Source organism: Macrobrachium nipponense, chromosome 1 (genome assembly GCF_015104395.2).
Source record: "Macrobrachium nipponense isolate FS-2020 chromosome 1, ASM1510439v2, whole genome shotgun sequence".
In the NCBI taxonomy this organism is placed as follows: domain Eukaryota; kingdom Metazoa; phylum Arthropoda; class Malacostraca; order Decapoda; family Palaemonidae; genus Macrobrachium; species Macrobrachium nipponense.
The window spans coordinates 118,070,810-118,087,807 of NC_087200.1; the positions used below are offsets into that span (position 1 = coordinate 118,070,810).

A 16,998-nucleotide genomic window follows, 5' to 3' on the forward strand; every position below is an offset into this window, starting at 1 on the left:
AAATTGTTTACCAAGAACTTAATTTAATATTCTATAAACAAAATTAGAGTTATATTACTCTTAAACTATACCATGTTACATGTGAATAACCACCCTAAAGTTAGCTGTGAGCCCTGAGGAAGGAGAACTTACGTCGGAGGAAACCCGTTCGACTAGGTTGTAGCAGGCAAAGCAGTTTTCATGGTGTCACACGACCCTTCCAGTTGAACGGCGCAAGATGCATGGCTCCGGCAAACGTCGTGTCCACAAGGGTCTTGGATCACGTCGTTACAGCCGGAAACCAAACAACGGGTTGCCTGTAAGAATAATGATACATGAGTACCATTGACAACAGGTATAGAAAGTTCTAGGTAACATTTAATAATACCGGAGTATCCTGGACCAAGAAAATATGTCCGAACCTGTCAAACCTTCCATGCACTTTACTAAGCGTTCCGGAGTTGTAGCAGTGGGAAGCAGATGCATTCCGGACAGACCGGAGCATAGGCCGCTAACCACTGACGCTACTATATGAAACCGGAGAGGAGGAGCACTAGCGAAAGGTGAGACCGGAACGGTGGAACCCGGAGGTTCCTTAATCAAAATAACACTAGAGTAGTAGCTCGCAGCGGAGCATATACTCTTAACACATAAAGATATAATGAAATAATAAAATAATATTCGCCTGACGGAGGCATAGCCACTGAAGAGACGTTCACCTCCGAGACTCCGGATATAGCCGGAAGCCTGTTCCGTCATTAGACGGGGAGGGAGCGTCAGAGGGCGAATGGAGTAAGGATCCCAAAAAGCCGAGGAGGGCTGAGCTCGCCCGATCCAGGTCGGAACTGAAGCTAGGTAAGCGAAGCTCCTCCCCCACGCTGGGATGAGGTCGGCTGAGAAGCGTCACCCACAAACCGAGGGCCTGTGGGGCCCCCCTTTCCACCCCTCCACAAGAACTCGGGTCGGTCGTCAGGGACGACATGAGCAAGATAAGCACCCACCTAAGTGGGGCCTGTGAGGATGGGGGGGAAGGTAGGTCGGCCAGAGAAGAAAATGACTAACAAAATGAACAAAATAAGCAGTATCGTTAAATAAAATAAATACATGAATGAAGAATAACGCTCGTTCCAGATGGACGCGAAACAAAGAGACGTGCTCGGAAGACAAACCCCGTGCCAGCGCATAAAATAAAATACAATAAAATTAAATAAATACAAAAACATAAATATACCCGTCAAAAACAGCATCCAAAACACTGGAGATGATAAATAAAAGTGCTATTACTAATCGGATCACTAGGTATGGAAGACCGCGTGAAACCGAAGGGACACACAAAGGGAACGCTCTAATGGCGGCTCGGAGCCGACGCCTCATGAAGCGACGACTCCTAAAAACCTAAATAATAAGGGCACGAAGGCCAGAAAACACTCCCTAAATAGTCTCAACAATTAAACCAGTACTTAACTTGGATGCCGAAGGAGATTGACGATCCATAACGAAGGAAAAAATCCAAAATAGCAAAACGCAAGAGTAAGAAAAAACGCATGCGTTTAGTGTACGGCTATCTGAAGGAATGACGCTACATCTGCTACCTACACGGTGGTAGGTAGCAAGCCGTAGGACGGCTCCCCTTTTCTTAGGGGTTTTTGATGTAGGAGAGGATAATTAGAGAGGTGATAGTGGGTTTCACTCGCCCCAGAACTATACCGACAACTTTTAATGAAGGTGAGCGAGCCGGAATATTCTGGCAGGTCCAATTTAGCAGTTCTCTGGTATTATAGCAATATTTTACCTTAGAAATAGTGCTGAAGGAACCTATTTCACGGAGCGACATGGCTGAGCCCAGAAATTCAATTTACAATGGAAATAGAGAATGGGGGCAGTTTACCATTTTTTTATATTAATGTCACAAGAACTAACTTTGAATTTACCACAGCTGTGTTTAGAAAAAGGATGTGTACGGGATTAGCCAATAAGTACTATAGTTCATGTCAAAAAACCTTCAAACTAAACAGTATTTACACTTTAGTCCACAGAGCACTGTAATACTCTTCCAGTTGGCCAATATTTCATAAGGAAATGGAATTTTCAATAGAATTCTTTCAAAATAATTCATATCCTAAAGATATAGTCCATAGAATCGTTAATAAATTATTAACCAAATTTTTCCAACCACCTATAGCTAATTTTGGTGTTCCAAAGAAACTGTGTTTTGCTTCTGTCCCATATGTGTCTGATACAAGTTCTCACATAGACTTGCTAAAATCATTGAACAGGAAATTCCATGTCTTCGACTTAAACTTATTTAGAATAATCCTTGTAAAATAGGTTCATTTTTTTTAATTTCAAAGATCGCTTGCAGTCCTTCATGAGATCGAATGTTGTTTATAAATTCACATGCCCTTGATGTCCGGGCTCTTGCATTGGATCGACTCAAAGGTTACTGCAAGTGAGATATTGCAGCCATATGGGTTTCAGCTTTTGTACAGTGAAGAATTAAGCAACCAAAATTCTCCAATATCAGAAATTGTGCTGCAGTTTGTAAAATAGAGATCTTGAAGCAGCACTTCTCCATAAATGGCTATACGTAGGACGTAAGGAAAAAGTTTTTTCATAAATTCACCATAAATCGGAATATTGTGCAAAACTTCCAATTTCTTTCTAAATGAAGGTAAATGATTGAATATTACTAGCAAATAATTCAGGAGTTTTAGCACCAAATTGCATTTTCGACCATTTCGGTAGAGTCAAAGTTGACCGAAGGTTGAAATTTTGGCACTTATCGTTATTTATATGAATATATTTCAAAACTGATAAAAGATACAACCATGAGTTGTTTATTGGTGTATCTACAAGAAATTGCGCACATTTTCATATATAATACTCCATGTAACGGCTAATATAGAATGGTGCAAAAATTATGTCAAAGTGACATAAGAATTTCTGAGATGTGTCGCTGATACTTTTTAGTGCGAGAAGAAAGAAATTCACGCTTGCGCGCCTGGGTAACGATTGTAAACAAAACAACACCTTGATCCGTGAGCTCCCAGCATCCCCCAAGGTGCGCGATTCAAAAGTTTTCGCCTGTTAGGCCTATAACTATTTTTCCGCGAATTTAAAAAAAAAAATTTTTTATATAGACGTACCATACGTCCAATCGGCACCCAACAGACAATTTATATCGACGTTTAATACGTCCAATAGGTGTTAAAAAGGTTAACTTTAATCTAATGATTTCAAGGCGTCAGTAAGAACGCTATTAATGACCCTGACATAAGGCCAAATACTAGAATAATTGCGGGGAGCAATGAACATTCATCCAGGACACGTGTGATGATTCGCAGCGCAATTTCTGGCCTGGCGCAGAAGGACAGGGAAAGTCCACCTTCCTAGCAGGAGACCTGCAATACAAAAATCATATAAACGTGTGTGACACAAGGGCGGGGTCGGATATGAGTTTATTGTAAATCGCAAGATTCATGAGAGGGCAAGGGAAGACTGAATTACTGCTCAAAACGTTACTGTACTGGAAGGGAAGGAATAATAAGACAACCACATTCAGGAGAACCACAGCTCTTAAGTGAGAGAGTCCTTTAAGGGAGCACAGCTGTGGGGATTAATGAGTCACAATGGAGGATCACACAAGCACTAAAAAAAGGACAGAAAATTAAATATAAAAAGATTGCCGCCATACTTCACACATTACCTTTCTCCTGAGATTTATATTTGAAATATGTAGGTGAGAGAAGTCGACTTCTTCAAGGTGTTGATAAAGCAAGGGCTTGACATGGAGCAGCATTAGGCACACGAGTCCAGTTCATGAAATCAGGTGCGTGCTCCTCAGACCAGAGGGTATCTCTGAAGTGTGAGCTGACTCAAACTGGGTTTTGAGGGAGAGTGAGGCAGAATTTCTGGCGTTCCTCCCTTTTATTACCTTCAACAAGCGATAGAGAGCAGCACAGGCAAAAGGAAAAAGACAAAAGTGGGATGCATCAGAGGGAGAAAAGGAGAACCAGACTTTGTGCTTATTTAAATATCGATTTGAATCGTGAAAGCATAAAGGATTCACAACAATATATATATGATATATGTATAATATAAATTCTTATTTATATATAAATAAGATATTAATTTTATATATAATATTATACGTGATATATATATATATTAGAATTATAATATAATATATATATATATATATCTATATAAGATAATATTATAATATCTATATATATATATTAATATATATATATATATATATATATATATATATAGATATATATATAATAATAATATAATATAGAATATATAATATATATAGAGATATATAATATATATATATACTATATTAATATATATTATATATAGATAGATATATATAGATATTATATTATATATATATACATAATATAGATATAAGACATAATATAATATATATTATAGATAGATATATAGATCTATAGATAATAACATATCGATATATATATATATATATAGATTATTATATATCTCTATATATATATACTATATCATATCTATATATATATCATGCTATACTTCTCTATATATCTATTATATCGAATGATATATATAGATATATATCTCTATCTATCTCTTCAGCTCTATCTATCATATCAGATATCTATATTAATATATATATATTATATATAGAGTTAGATATATTATATATTTATATATATTCATATATATATAGATATATAGATTATAGATATATATATATATATATATATATATATATATATATATATATATATATATATATTATTATATATACATAGAGCGATATAGATATGTATATACATATAGATTGATATATATCTATATATATCGATATTATATATATATATAATATATATATAGATATATATATATAGATAACATATATATAAGATATATATATATAGAATAGATAGATATACCTATCTATCTATCTATCCTATATATATATATATATTATATAATATAATAGATATATATATATATATATATATATACACACACACACACACACACACACACACACACAGGCAGTCCTACCTTAGATTATTGAGTAAAGTTACAGAAAAGGTGGTATTTGTACCAAGAGATCCATCCATAGTTAAGCCAATTTAGACCACTGATAATCATTCTTTAATCCTCTTAAGTGTTGGTTGAATGAAAACTTTTTCAATGACATCTGAATCCCATGCACTATTTGAGATGTTCCTTACCTGTCTCTCTGTTAAATCAAGGCTGATTCTATCATCTGACTCTTATACCAATAGTTGCTGCTATAAATTATTTGTTACAAATTCCAGTTTATTTTGTGGTTATGTTCATTTATATGGTTGAGAATAGCTCTGAGTTCTGTTGTCCATACCTAACTGACCGTTTGTGCTGTATTAATCTCTGGGGAAGTGATTTTCCTGTAAATCCGATGTAAGATTGGTCACAGTCCAAGCATGGGATTTCGTAAACACCAGTGTCCTTGGGGGGTCTTTTGTTGGACGTTAATCAGGGATATGGCTAAGGTATTTGGGTAAGTAAATGCAAAAGGGTTAGATTTTCCGAGTGTGTTACCATCTTAACCCTGTTCAGGTGTGGAATTTTCATTTTCAATGAATTCCTTTCAAAGTTAAATGCATTAGTGCCTAGCATCAAATTTAAAGTTGAATGGGAAACCGACAACAAAATTCCTTTTCTTGATGTTTTAATAATTAGAGATACAACAGAATACAAATTTACCATATACAGAAAACCAATGTTCTCACTTTCATACATTCACAACTGTAGCTATCACGACATTCCTATCACGATAGGTGTAGCCAGCAACCTATTCTTAAGAGCCTTACAAATTTGTTCTCCTGATTTCCTAGAAAAACATTTTGAACTAATTCGTAAGCAGCTTTTGTCTTTAAGGTATCCTGACCATATAATTGAGAAAGCAATTTCACAAAGCAAATGTAATTTTCTACCTACCCTCAAGACAAGACCAGAGAGACACCCAACAATAAAATAAAAATTCCACACCTGGACAGGATTAAGACGGTGCCCCAGACTCTCAGAAAATCTAACCCTTTTGCATTTACTTACCCAAACACCTTAGCCAATTTAACGTCCAACAAAAGACATCCCCCAAGGACACAGGCGTTTACGAAATCCTGTGCCTGGGCTGTGAGCAATCTTGCATTGGTTTTACAGGAAAATAACTCCTCCAGCAATTAATACAACATAATCAGTCAGTTAGGTATGGACAACAGAACTCAGCTATTTTCAACCATATAAATGAACATAACCACAGAATAAACTGGAATTTGTCACATATAATTTATAGCAACAATTGTCGATACAGGAATCAGATGCTATATAGAATTAGCCTTGAAACAGAGACAGGTAATGAACATCTCAAAGCGCATGTGATTCAGATGTCATTGATAAAGTTTTCATTCAACTAACGCATAAGAGGATTAAAGAAGGAATATCATTGGGAGTTACCTAAATTGGCTTAACTGTGGATGGATCTCTTGGCATAAATACCACCTTTTCTGTAACTTTTCTCATTCATCTACTGGAAGAGAGAAAGCAGTCTCTGAAATATACTACTTTCTCTATATTTTGGCATTTATATAATATATATATATATATATATATATATATATATATATATACACATACATACATACATACATATATTATATATATTAATACTATATATATAGATATATATATATATACACATATACTTATCATAATAAAATATATACCATATACATATATACATACATACCATACATCATACATACATACATACATACATATATATATTATATATTATATATATATATAATATATATATATATACATATACATATAGTATATATATACATACATACATACCTATACATACACTACATACATACACACCACCCACACCCAAGGCACACACACACACACATATATATATATATATATATATATATATATATATATATATATATATATATATATATGTGTGTGTGTGGTGTGTGTGTGTGTGTATATACACATACACACACACACATATTAGAACCTCGGTTTTCATGAATAATGCATTCCAGAACCTCCCACAATAACTGAAACAATGATTCCCATAAGGAATAATGCAGGTACAATTAATGTGTTCCAGACCCCCTAAAATACATTTTATAGGGAATAAACAGTTTTGCATACAGAAAACAATGAGAAATAAATATAAATGACTAATGATATCCAGACAAGGAGAAGAAAACCTCCTCCAAGAAGGAAGAGTCGAAACTCTGCGATGTTCCCTCTTCTTATAAAACACCCTCCACTGCGACTTAGGTCAGAAACAAATTCTGGGCAGGGATTCGTAACAGTACAATAATTCGACTCTTCACCTACCGCATGTCATATGAAGATTCGTAGACGTAGACACTAGAAACCTTGAGCACGGAAAACCCTGAATGCACATGCGTTGACGAGGCCGTGAAGACTTGGAGGAATCCACAATGCACATGCGTTGACGAGGCCGTGAAGACTTGGAGGAATCCACAAACAGAAACACAATCACACACAACACACTGGAAAGAAAGAACACAAAAACAACCAGCTTGGAAGGAGAGCAAAAGCGAAAGCGTCTACTCTCCAAGGCAGTTAAGGAAAAGACTGAAGCGTCACGAAGTCTGGTGCGCGGTCTCTGACCAGTTATCACCTCGTAGTACACGCATGAGTTGCCAGATCTCACAGATTCCTTGCTTTACAATCTTTGATTGTGTTAACCGGTTACCAGCTGGCGCTTGGAAGTCATCCTGTTATTAAGACAAGGTTTGTTAGCTATGAAAAATACAAATTGATTAAAAATTTGTCATGCATACTTTGTTATTGATATGCATCTATGTAGTGTACATATACAGCTTTGTGCAGTGACAAAATAGGGGGAGGAGATGGTATGAACTAGTGGCTTCAAATCCATACAGTATTGTACAGTGTATTGTTTATATGTATATACTGTATGATGTATACACTACTCTTTAGTGACAAAGTAGTGGAAATAATGGTACTAACATCCCAGTGTTTTTACCATATCTGCAAATTTCTAATATTCATAGGGGCCTTGCATGCATTATTATTGATAAATAAATAAATGAGGGATTGCTAAAACAAATTTTTATTTTTACTAGGTACACAAACTAAAGTAAGCCTCTGTCCCTGCAACTGAAGGAAAAAGCGATTGGTAATGAATTGTTGGAAAAGAAGACTCTCTCTCTCTCTCTCTCTCTCTCTCTCTCTCTCTCTCTCTCTCTCTCTCTCTCGTTTGTTTATACCTAGGAAAAATACAAATCACTATGGAAAATTTTTTTATTTTTCATGCAAACCTGTAAGTCATAAGGTAATTGCTACCTCCCATCCCGATATTCTAATGATGATAGATTCAATTTACATGAAACAATGACAATAGTTATTGGTCACAGGTGTGCATGCTTGAGCAGTCTTGTTATTTACTACTATGCTTCTGTCTCGTAGATATTGAATGTATTTCTCTGTGGACATTTGGACTGCAAATGAGGTCTGTATATGACTGATAAGTTTGTATGAACAATTGTTATAAAACCTTTATTTATTTCATGGTAAAAAAGTGAAACATAACACATGTAAAGAAGTAAATTTGTAAACTAATTTATAAACTTATCCTCTTGTTAATTTATAAACTTATCCTCATGTCTGCTAATGCAAAGGACAAAAGATAATGTCAGCCAATGTAGTACAGAACATACATAATTGAAAAATTGGAATCTTATCATCCATTTTGATGGTTGCTTTTGGCCATTGACATTAATGTTCTGTTCTTGGGCGTCTTATTATCACAGATGTAATCTACAAAATATATTGGTAACTGTGAAGATTAAAGCTTGTATTAATGGTTTGTTCTATGTTTGTTTCTCAGGAATTTAATGGGAAATTTGTATAAACCTTTACAACTTATTTATGACATCGGTACTTTAATAATATAATGAGTGTTGTCTTTATGTGTGAAATGAGATTGATGTTACAGATATAGAAGAACTTACGGAAACTGGAGAATCAATGGAAAACTTAATCCCTCTGGAAGGAGCACAAGGAAGTACAAAAATTTCAGTTTCTGATTTTAAAGGACAGCCCACAGAAGTCAACCAAGACAGTATTGGACAGGTACTGTTTATATAAAGTCAGTCAGTCAGTTTTGGGTAAGAATCTTGACCCAGAAACACATTAAGCTTTAATGACTGAAGAAAGCATTCTTGCCATGTTGCTGTGATTGAATATATGAATTTCCTCAATCATTGACAGTTTTGGGTTTTACTACCTGGGTTTACATGCCCTTTCTCCACAACTTGGGTTTACCTAATGGTCAGTTTCATTCCATTGTCGTGCCTGTTACTACTCTATAACTGGTCACTCCATTCCCCTTGACACCTAAATGGCCACAGTTATCATTAATTCCCACATTGTTTGTTTTTGTATGAATAGGTGGTTGTTATTATTCCTCTTTCTAACTAACAAACATTGCACATAGGTCAAGTGATCTCATTCTGTTATCCAGCCTCTGAATACCACACCCCTCAATTTGCATTGTATTTACTATGTGATCTCCATAATACATTATTTTGTTTCTTATATATAAGTTATTTTTAAAATAATGTGCCTCACAGTCTAGGATTTCAGCAAGATGATAATGTACCTCAAAGGTCCTTACCCTTATGATAATCCCCTCCTCTTCTGTCCTTCCTGTTAGGTCATCAGCTCAAATTACCATAGGTCTAGTAAGTATCACCATGAATCATCAGCCAGGGGGTCATAGTAGTATCACTAAGAAGCTTTGGACAACACTATAACTGATCACTTCATTCCCCTTAACACCTAAATGGTTACAATGAGCAATAATACCAATGTTCATTTCTGTATAATCAGGTGGGTGTTGTTATTCCTCCTTCAAGCTAACAACCATTTCACAGAGGTCAAGTGATCTCAATCTGTTATCCAGCCTCGGTGTACCTCACCCCACAGCTTGTATTTTGATATGATCTCCCCACACATTCAATTGTATCTTCCTTATAAGTAATTTTCAGAATAATTTGTGTGTATCACGGTGTAGGATGCCAACTAGATAACATAATGTTCTGCCTACTCAGAGTGAGGAATTACATGGCTGTCTTTTCTTCATCTTTATAAGCTTCACTTTAGCACTATGTTGTAAGTGTCATTCTTCTCTATAATTTAGGGAAGAATTGCACTTGGGACACTATATAGAATTTTATATAAAACATTCCAGAAGGTAAAACAAGAATGTGCCCCAGTGAGTCTTACTGGGAGAACCACTAGCATCAGCTGTTGTTGCTCCCATTTTTGGATTTTGATAATTGATTTGATTGTAATTAGGATCTAAATGTTTGGTCTTTGAAGTGACACTACTGTAAATTCATAAAATATATTTAACTTTGGTTCACTCTATATGCTCATTAAGGCCTGTAAATAGGCTACGTGGAAGTAATTCTTTTTTTTTCATAGACTATTAATGGATTAGTTTTATTCAGTTTGTAACAATGTGTATTCAAGTTTTTTTTACAGTACTTTATGACTTGGGCATTTTCTTTACAGCCGGAGACTTCACTTGCATCTTCCCAGGGATTCATTGTAAGCTGTGAATCGTCAAATAGTAGTCAGGAGCCTCCTAATGATAGTACAGTTAGTATAGTGAGTTTTTTATATTTTGTGTTAGTTTTTATGATAGTCTTGGCTATATAAAATTGCTTCAGCAGGTTTTATTTCTTTGTAGAACAGCCATTTTCAACCCGCTGGAATGTGTAAACAGCTTTTAAACAAAAGCTTTCTGTAGGGTTGATATTATTTCTCAGCATCTTATCTACAAAACAATAAAAATGAGAGAGTTGATTGTGATAAACAGGAGAATTCTTGATTTTACTCATCGAATTTTACATCAAGAATAGTTTGTAGCACCTCAACTTAATTGACAGTTCTGTCCCTCTGGCGATTAACGTAGTCCATTAGGTAACAAAGATTTGCACAAGTATCTCTTGTTTATATAGATTAGTACATGCAAGACCCTGCTTGATTTACTAAATTTCCAGATATCATGAAAAAACACTCAACAGATGTAAAATGGCAATTTCATAACACTTTTCTCCTATTCATGTGGACTGTGCACATGCTTATAGTAAATGACACAAAATACACTGCACACAAAATAGAAACCAAGCTGTGCAGTATACCAAATATAAAATGGTAAAAAATCAATCTCTCTCTCTCTCTCTCTCTCTCTCTCTCTCTCTCTCTCTCTCTCTCTCTCTCTCTCTCTCTCTCTCTCTCTCTCTCTTATGATGCATGATTTTTTACAAGTTGATATCCCTTATTAAAATGTGATGTACTAAATGGTTGTGTCTTGGATGGGTAAGGATTCAAGAATTTTCATGTCATACCATTTAAATATGCAGAAATGTGAACTTGGGTTTACTTAAGCATGTTCATACAAGTACGTGTGCAGATGCACACAGACTAAGACACTGGTGGGCAAGAAAAGTTTGCAGCATGGCTGGGCAGTTTATACTGATACTGATACATTATTTCGTAATCAGTTTTAAGTTTATCAGTTCACAGGTATTTCAACTTCATTAAAGCCGTTGTAATGACATCAATGAACATGAAAAACTTGAAACATTTTCAAAATAAATGAAGTGTACAAGACACACACACATACACATGAAATCTACAAAATGACACTGATGCTTTTTAGCCAATGCCAGGTGTGAAAACCCATGCAGACCCTCCCTCCTACCTTCTGAACCCAGCCCTCTCTTTCCCCAGCACTTTGGCATACCATACCCACAGTACCCATTTCTCTGTGTTTCTAACAGCATGCAGAATTATCATTGCCTCTTCTGCATGTGTAACATTGCCAACCATCCAAGCACAGTGTTTTGAATTATTATCTATTGTACTTATCTATTTTGTACATATATGTATTGTAGTGCGGTGGACCTTCTGGATAACGTTGAGTTTCGGATAATGTGAAAATGGATAAATGAGGGACTGCATACTTGTAACTAGTATATAAAAAACTAATTACAAGAAACCTTGCAACAGTTTTAGACATGCATTTAAACAAAAGGTCACTTATTAATGTTCTTCGGTATGCTCCTTTTGCAGTAATTCAGTGTCACAGAAGGAAAATTCAAACTTATTGCAATTTGGTATACAATTGCCCCAGGCTCAGAAACTTCTTTTTCCAAAAGAGTGGGGTTGTGAGGTGTGAACAAAGAGGCAGGTAGAAGTGTACTGATCTTTATTACAGGTAAGGAAATTCAAATATACAGCATGCGGGCGGAAATGTGGTATCCGACCCGTGAGAGAGTCGGCGAGAGCCAATTTGTGTTGCTTGCGAGACATAAAACTTAGAATATAAAAGTACACAAAACATGATCTTATAAGATATATACATTGGCGGAAAGCCCGCTGAACGCTCTCGAGGAGGGAAGTAAGAACAACATGATTGTAGAATTATATACAGAGGAATTTGCGATAAGGCGTTGTCCTTACAGGGTGGTGCCATAATTATTCATGTAGTTAAGAGTGAAAAGGATACTGGTAAAGAAATAGTCAATGTCAAATTAATTTTGTATATGCAAAGGCTTGAAGTTATAATACTTCCCATTTTGTGTCCCTCAAGCAGCAGATCAACAATAACTCTTCAGTACGTTTAGATCTTGTTTGCAGTTCTGATTGTGCAGATAACTGTTGTGGCTTTCTCTGATATAGGTACACAGTCCTTTATCCAAAATTCTGAAAACTGAAAAGCTCTAAAAACCAAAAACATTTTGTAGAGAGTAGAGTGTAAATTCATAAGGTTGGTAGTTTGGCATACTAATGGCTGACCAGAGTCATTTGGGTGTGTGCTGCTACTCAAATTATTTTCTTTACTAAATCCTAAGAACTGGCCCTAGTAAATCTCAAGATTAACCCTCTTACGCCGATTGGACATATTATATGTCGAGATAAATTGTCTGTCGGGTGTCTATTGGACGTATCGTACGTCGACATAAAAAAGTTTTTTTTAAAATTCGCGGAAAAATACTTATAGGCCTACCAGGCGAAAACTTTTGAATCACGAGCCTTGGGGGATGCTGGGAGCTCACGGATCAAGGCGTTGTTTTAATTACAATCGTTACGCAGGCTCGCAAGCGTGAATTTCTTTCTTATCGCACTAAAAAGTATCAGTGCACAATCTCTAGAGTTATTTCGTCACTTTGACATAATTTTTGCACCATTTTAAATTAGCCGTTACATGGAGTATTATATATGAAAATGTGCACAATTTCATGTAGAATATAAAAAAAAATACTCATGATTGTAGCTTTTATCAGTTTTGAAATATTTTCATATAAATAACGATAAGTGCCAAAATTTCAACCTTCGGTCAACTTTGACTCTACCGAAATGGTCGAAAAAACGCAATTTTAAGCTAAAACTCATATATTCTAGTAATATTCAATCATTTACCTTCATTTTGCAACAAATTGGAAGTCTCTAGCACAATATTTTGATTTATGGTGAATTTATGAAAAAAACTTTTTCCTTACGTCCACGTGGTAACTTCTGATAAATTTTTTTGTGAGATTGTCGTAATGTTTTCACCATTTTAAATTAGCCGTTACATAAAGTTTTATATATGGAAATGTGTGCAATTTCATGCACAATACAACTTAAAACAACCCATGGTTGTAGCTTTTATCAGTTTTGAAATATTTTCATATAAATAACGATAAGTGCCAAAATTTCAACCTTCGGTCAACTTTGACAACCAAAATGGTCAAAAAACACAATTGTAAGCTAAAACTCTTATATTCTAGTAATATTCAATCATTTACCTTCATTTGGCAACAAATTGGAAGTCTCTAGCACAATATTTCGATTTATGGTGAATTTATGAAAAAAAAAAATTTCCTTACGTCTGTGTGGTAACTTTTCCGAAAACAATTAGAAATTTTTTGTGTGATTGTCGTAATGTTTGCACCATTTTAAATTAGCCGTTACATAAAGTTTTATATAGCAAAATGTGCGCAATTTCATGTCGAATACAACAAAAAATGATGGAAGGTTGTAGCTTTTCTCATTTTCGAAATATTTGCATATAAATCACTATAAATAGAAAAAAAAACCACGTTCGGTCAACTTTGACTCTACCGAAATAGTCTACCGAAATAGTAGAAAAACGCAATTGTAAGCTAAAACTCTGACAGTATAGTAATATTCAGTCATTTATCTTCATTTTGAAACAAATTCGAAGTCTCTAGCACAATATTTAGATTTATGGTGAATTTTAACAAAAAACTTTCCTTCCCTCCGCGCGTGGATTCTCCGCCGCAAATCTCCGAAATGCGTGCGTCGCATTCTCGTAATATTTGCTCCATTTCATATTAGGCATTTCATAGAGTTTTATATATGAAAATGTGCGCGATTTCATGTAGAATACAACAAAAACTAATTGAAGGTTGTAGCTTTTCTCATTATTGAAATATTTGCATATAAAAAGAATATATAAAAAAATTCTACATTTGGTCAACTTTGACTCGTCCGAAATGGTTGAAAACTGCAATTGTAAGCTAAAACTCTTACAGTATAGTAATATTCAATCATTTATCTTCATTTTGAAACAAATTGGAAGTATTTAGAAAAATATTTAGATTTATAGTGAATTTCTGAAAAAAAAAACATTTTTTTTTATGTCCGCGCGGTACGAATTCATGCATCATTTTGTGATATTTTCTCTGTGTTGCTTTGATCGTTTTACAATGTGTTATATACCAAAATGATGGCAATTTAGTGTACAATACAACAAAAAACAAATTAACTCGTTAGCTTTAACCGTTTTTCTCACAGTGCGATTTGAATACAATTATATATGAAATTTCGTTTTTGCGCTATCATATCGTATTATTTATATATGATAATGATATTGTTTTTCATTTCCGATGGTTGCATACTAGACTTCAGGCAATGACAAAAAAAAGGAGCCAAAAATGAACTCTTCATCTTGAAAACTAAGTGCGCTGTGATTTTTTGAAAAAAATATTTTCTCCGCTTCCGTCCTCACTCCGAGACCACCCCGTCATACGGGAGACAATTTTTATTATACCCCTACAGCGTAAGAGGGTTAATAGAAAATCCCAAAGATTGAAAGAAAATCCCAAGATAATAAAATAATTGTACATCTTGCAAGCCGTAGTAATCCTCTCTCTCTCTCTCTCTCTCTCTCTCTCTCTCTCTCTCTCTCCTCTCTCTCTCAGGAAAACGTACTGCAAATTTATGTCTCTTTAACTAGTAGGTATTAGTGTATGTGTGCATGTTCCTAATGTTAAAAAAAATGTGCAGTAAAGGATAAAATTGTTAAATTCTTGTTTTTAAGAAGTTATTGTATAAAGCAAATTAATTGAGTTTGTCATCAACAGTCAAATCATCATGATCATAGTAACTTTTAAATGCCATGTATTTTTTTGTGTTTTACAGAATTTTTTGATAGCGCAGTTGCTGTTTCGTCTTCAAAGGATTTACCCTCCATGGTGTGTACCAACGCCCCATGGTGATGAGACTAATATCAAAGAAATATCTTTTAGCTTGGTCTTTTAGCCAGTTATTATGCCATTATGATAAACACTATGACAAGTGATAGAATATAATGGGCTCAAAAGCCAAGAAGACATTTTATCTTGTCTTCAGCAAAGCTGTACCCAGTTTCCTACGTCAAAACCTACAGAAGTGTCTATTGCACGTGCGCATCAGCCATCTTTTTTTATGTTTGGGCCGGCCAAAAGACAAAGAACCATTACTCCTCTGTTCAACACAGACTATAGTCTGTTCTGCCAGTGCTCCTCTATCTTGAGATTTTTTCTTTGAGATCAATCTCCAGAATCATGGAATTGTCAAAATTTGAAAGTAAAGTGCTTATTTTTAAGAATTAGCTAAAACAGTTAGGTTAACCCTCTTACGCCGAAGCGGTAAAAAAAAAATTGTCTCCCGTGTGCCGGAGGTGTTTCAGAGTGAGAGCGGAAGCGGAAAAAATATTTTTTTCAAAAAATCACAGCGCGCTTAGTTTTCAAGATTAAGAGTTCTTTTTTGGCTCATTTTTTTTGTTATTGGCTGAAGTTTAGTATGCAACCATCAGAAATGAAAAAAATTATCATTATCATATATAAATAATGTGATAGCGCAAAAACGAAATTTCATATATAATTGTATTCAAATCGCGCTGTGCGCAAAACGGTTAAAGGTAACAAGTTACTTTTTTTTCGTTGTAATGTACACTAAATTGCAATCATTTTGGTATATAACACATTGTAAAATGATAAAAGCAACACAGAGAAAATATTATCACAAAATAATACATGAATTCGTAACGCGCGGACGTAAACAAATCATTTTTTCAAAAATTCACCATAAAATCTAAATATTGTCCTAGAGACTTCCAATTTCTTTCAAATGAAGACAAATGATTGAATATTACTATACTGTAAGAGTATTAGCTTACAATTGCAGTTTTTGACCATATCTGACGAGTTAAAGTTGACCGAATGTTGAATTTTTTTATATATATATATTTTATATGCAATTATTTCAGAAATAAGAAAAGCTACAACCTTCAAATATTTTTAGTTTTATTTTACATGAAATTGCGCACATTTTCATATATAAAACTCTATGAAATGCCTATTATGAAACGGAGCAAATATTCCGAGAATGGTACGTACGCATTTCGGAGATTTGTGGCGGAGAATGCGCGCGCGGAGGGAAGGAAAGATTTTTTTTTTAAATTCACCATAAATCTAAATATTTTGCTAGAGACTTCGAATTTGTTTCAAGATGAAGATAAATGACTGAATATTACTAGACTGTAAGAGTTTTAGCTTACAATTGCGTTTTTCGACCATTTCGGTAGAGTCAAAGTTGACCGAACGTGGTTTTTTTCTATTT

General features: G+C 34.7%; 1 protein-coding gene across 4 annotated transcripts in view; it reads left to right on the forward strand.

Moving 5' to 3' along the window:
• The window catches only part of LOC135219579 (uncharacterized), a 331,388-nt gene that overhangs the window by 246,556 nt on the left and 67,834 nt on the right, over nt 1-16,998 (forward strand). For 2 of the 4 annotated variants that reach the window (XM_064256463.1, XM_064256462.1), the window contains 2 exons: nt 9,032-9,168; nt 10,615-10,710. In XM_064256463.1, coding sequence (XP_064112533.1) covers nt 9,032-9,168; nt 10,615-10,710 — 233 coding nt within the window. Of the gene's footprint in view, nt 1-9,031; nt 9,169-10,614; nt 10,711-16,998 lie in introns of those variants that run through there. The other 2 variants (XM_064256464.1, XM_064256461.1) reach the window with 2 other exon arrangements.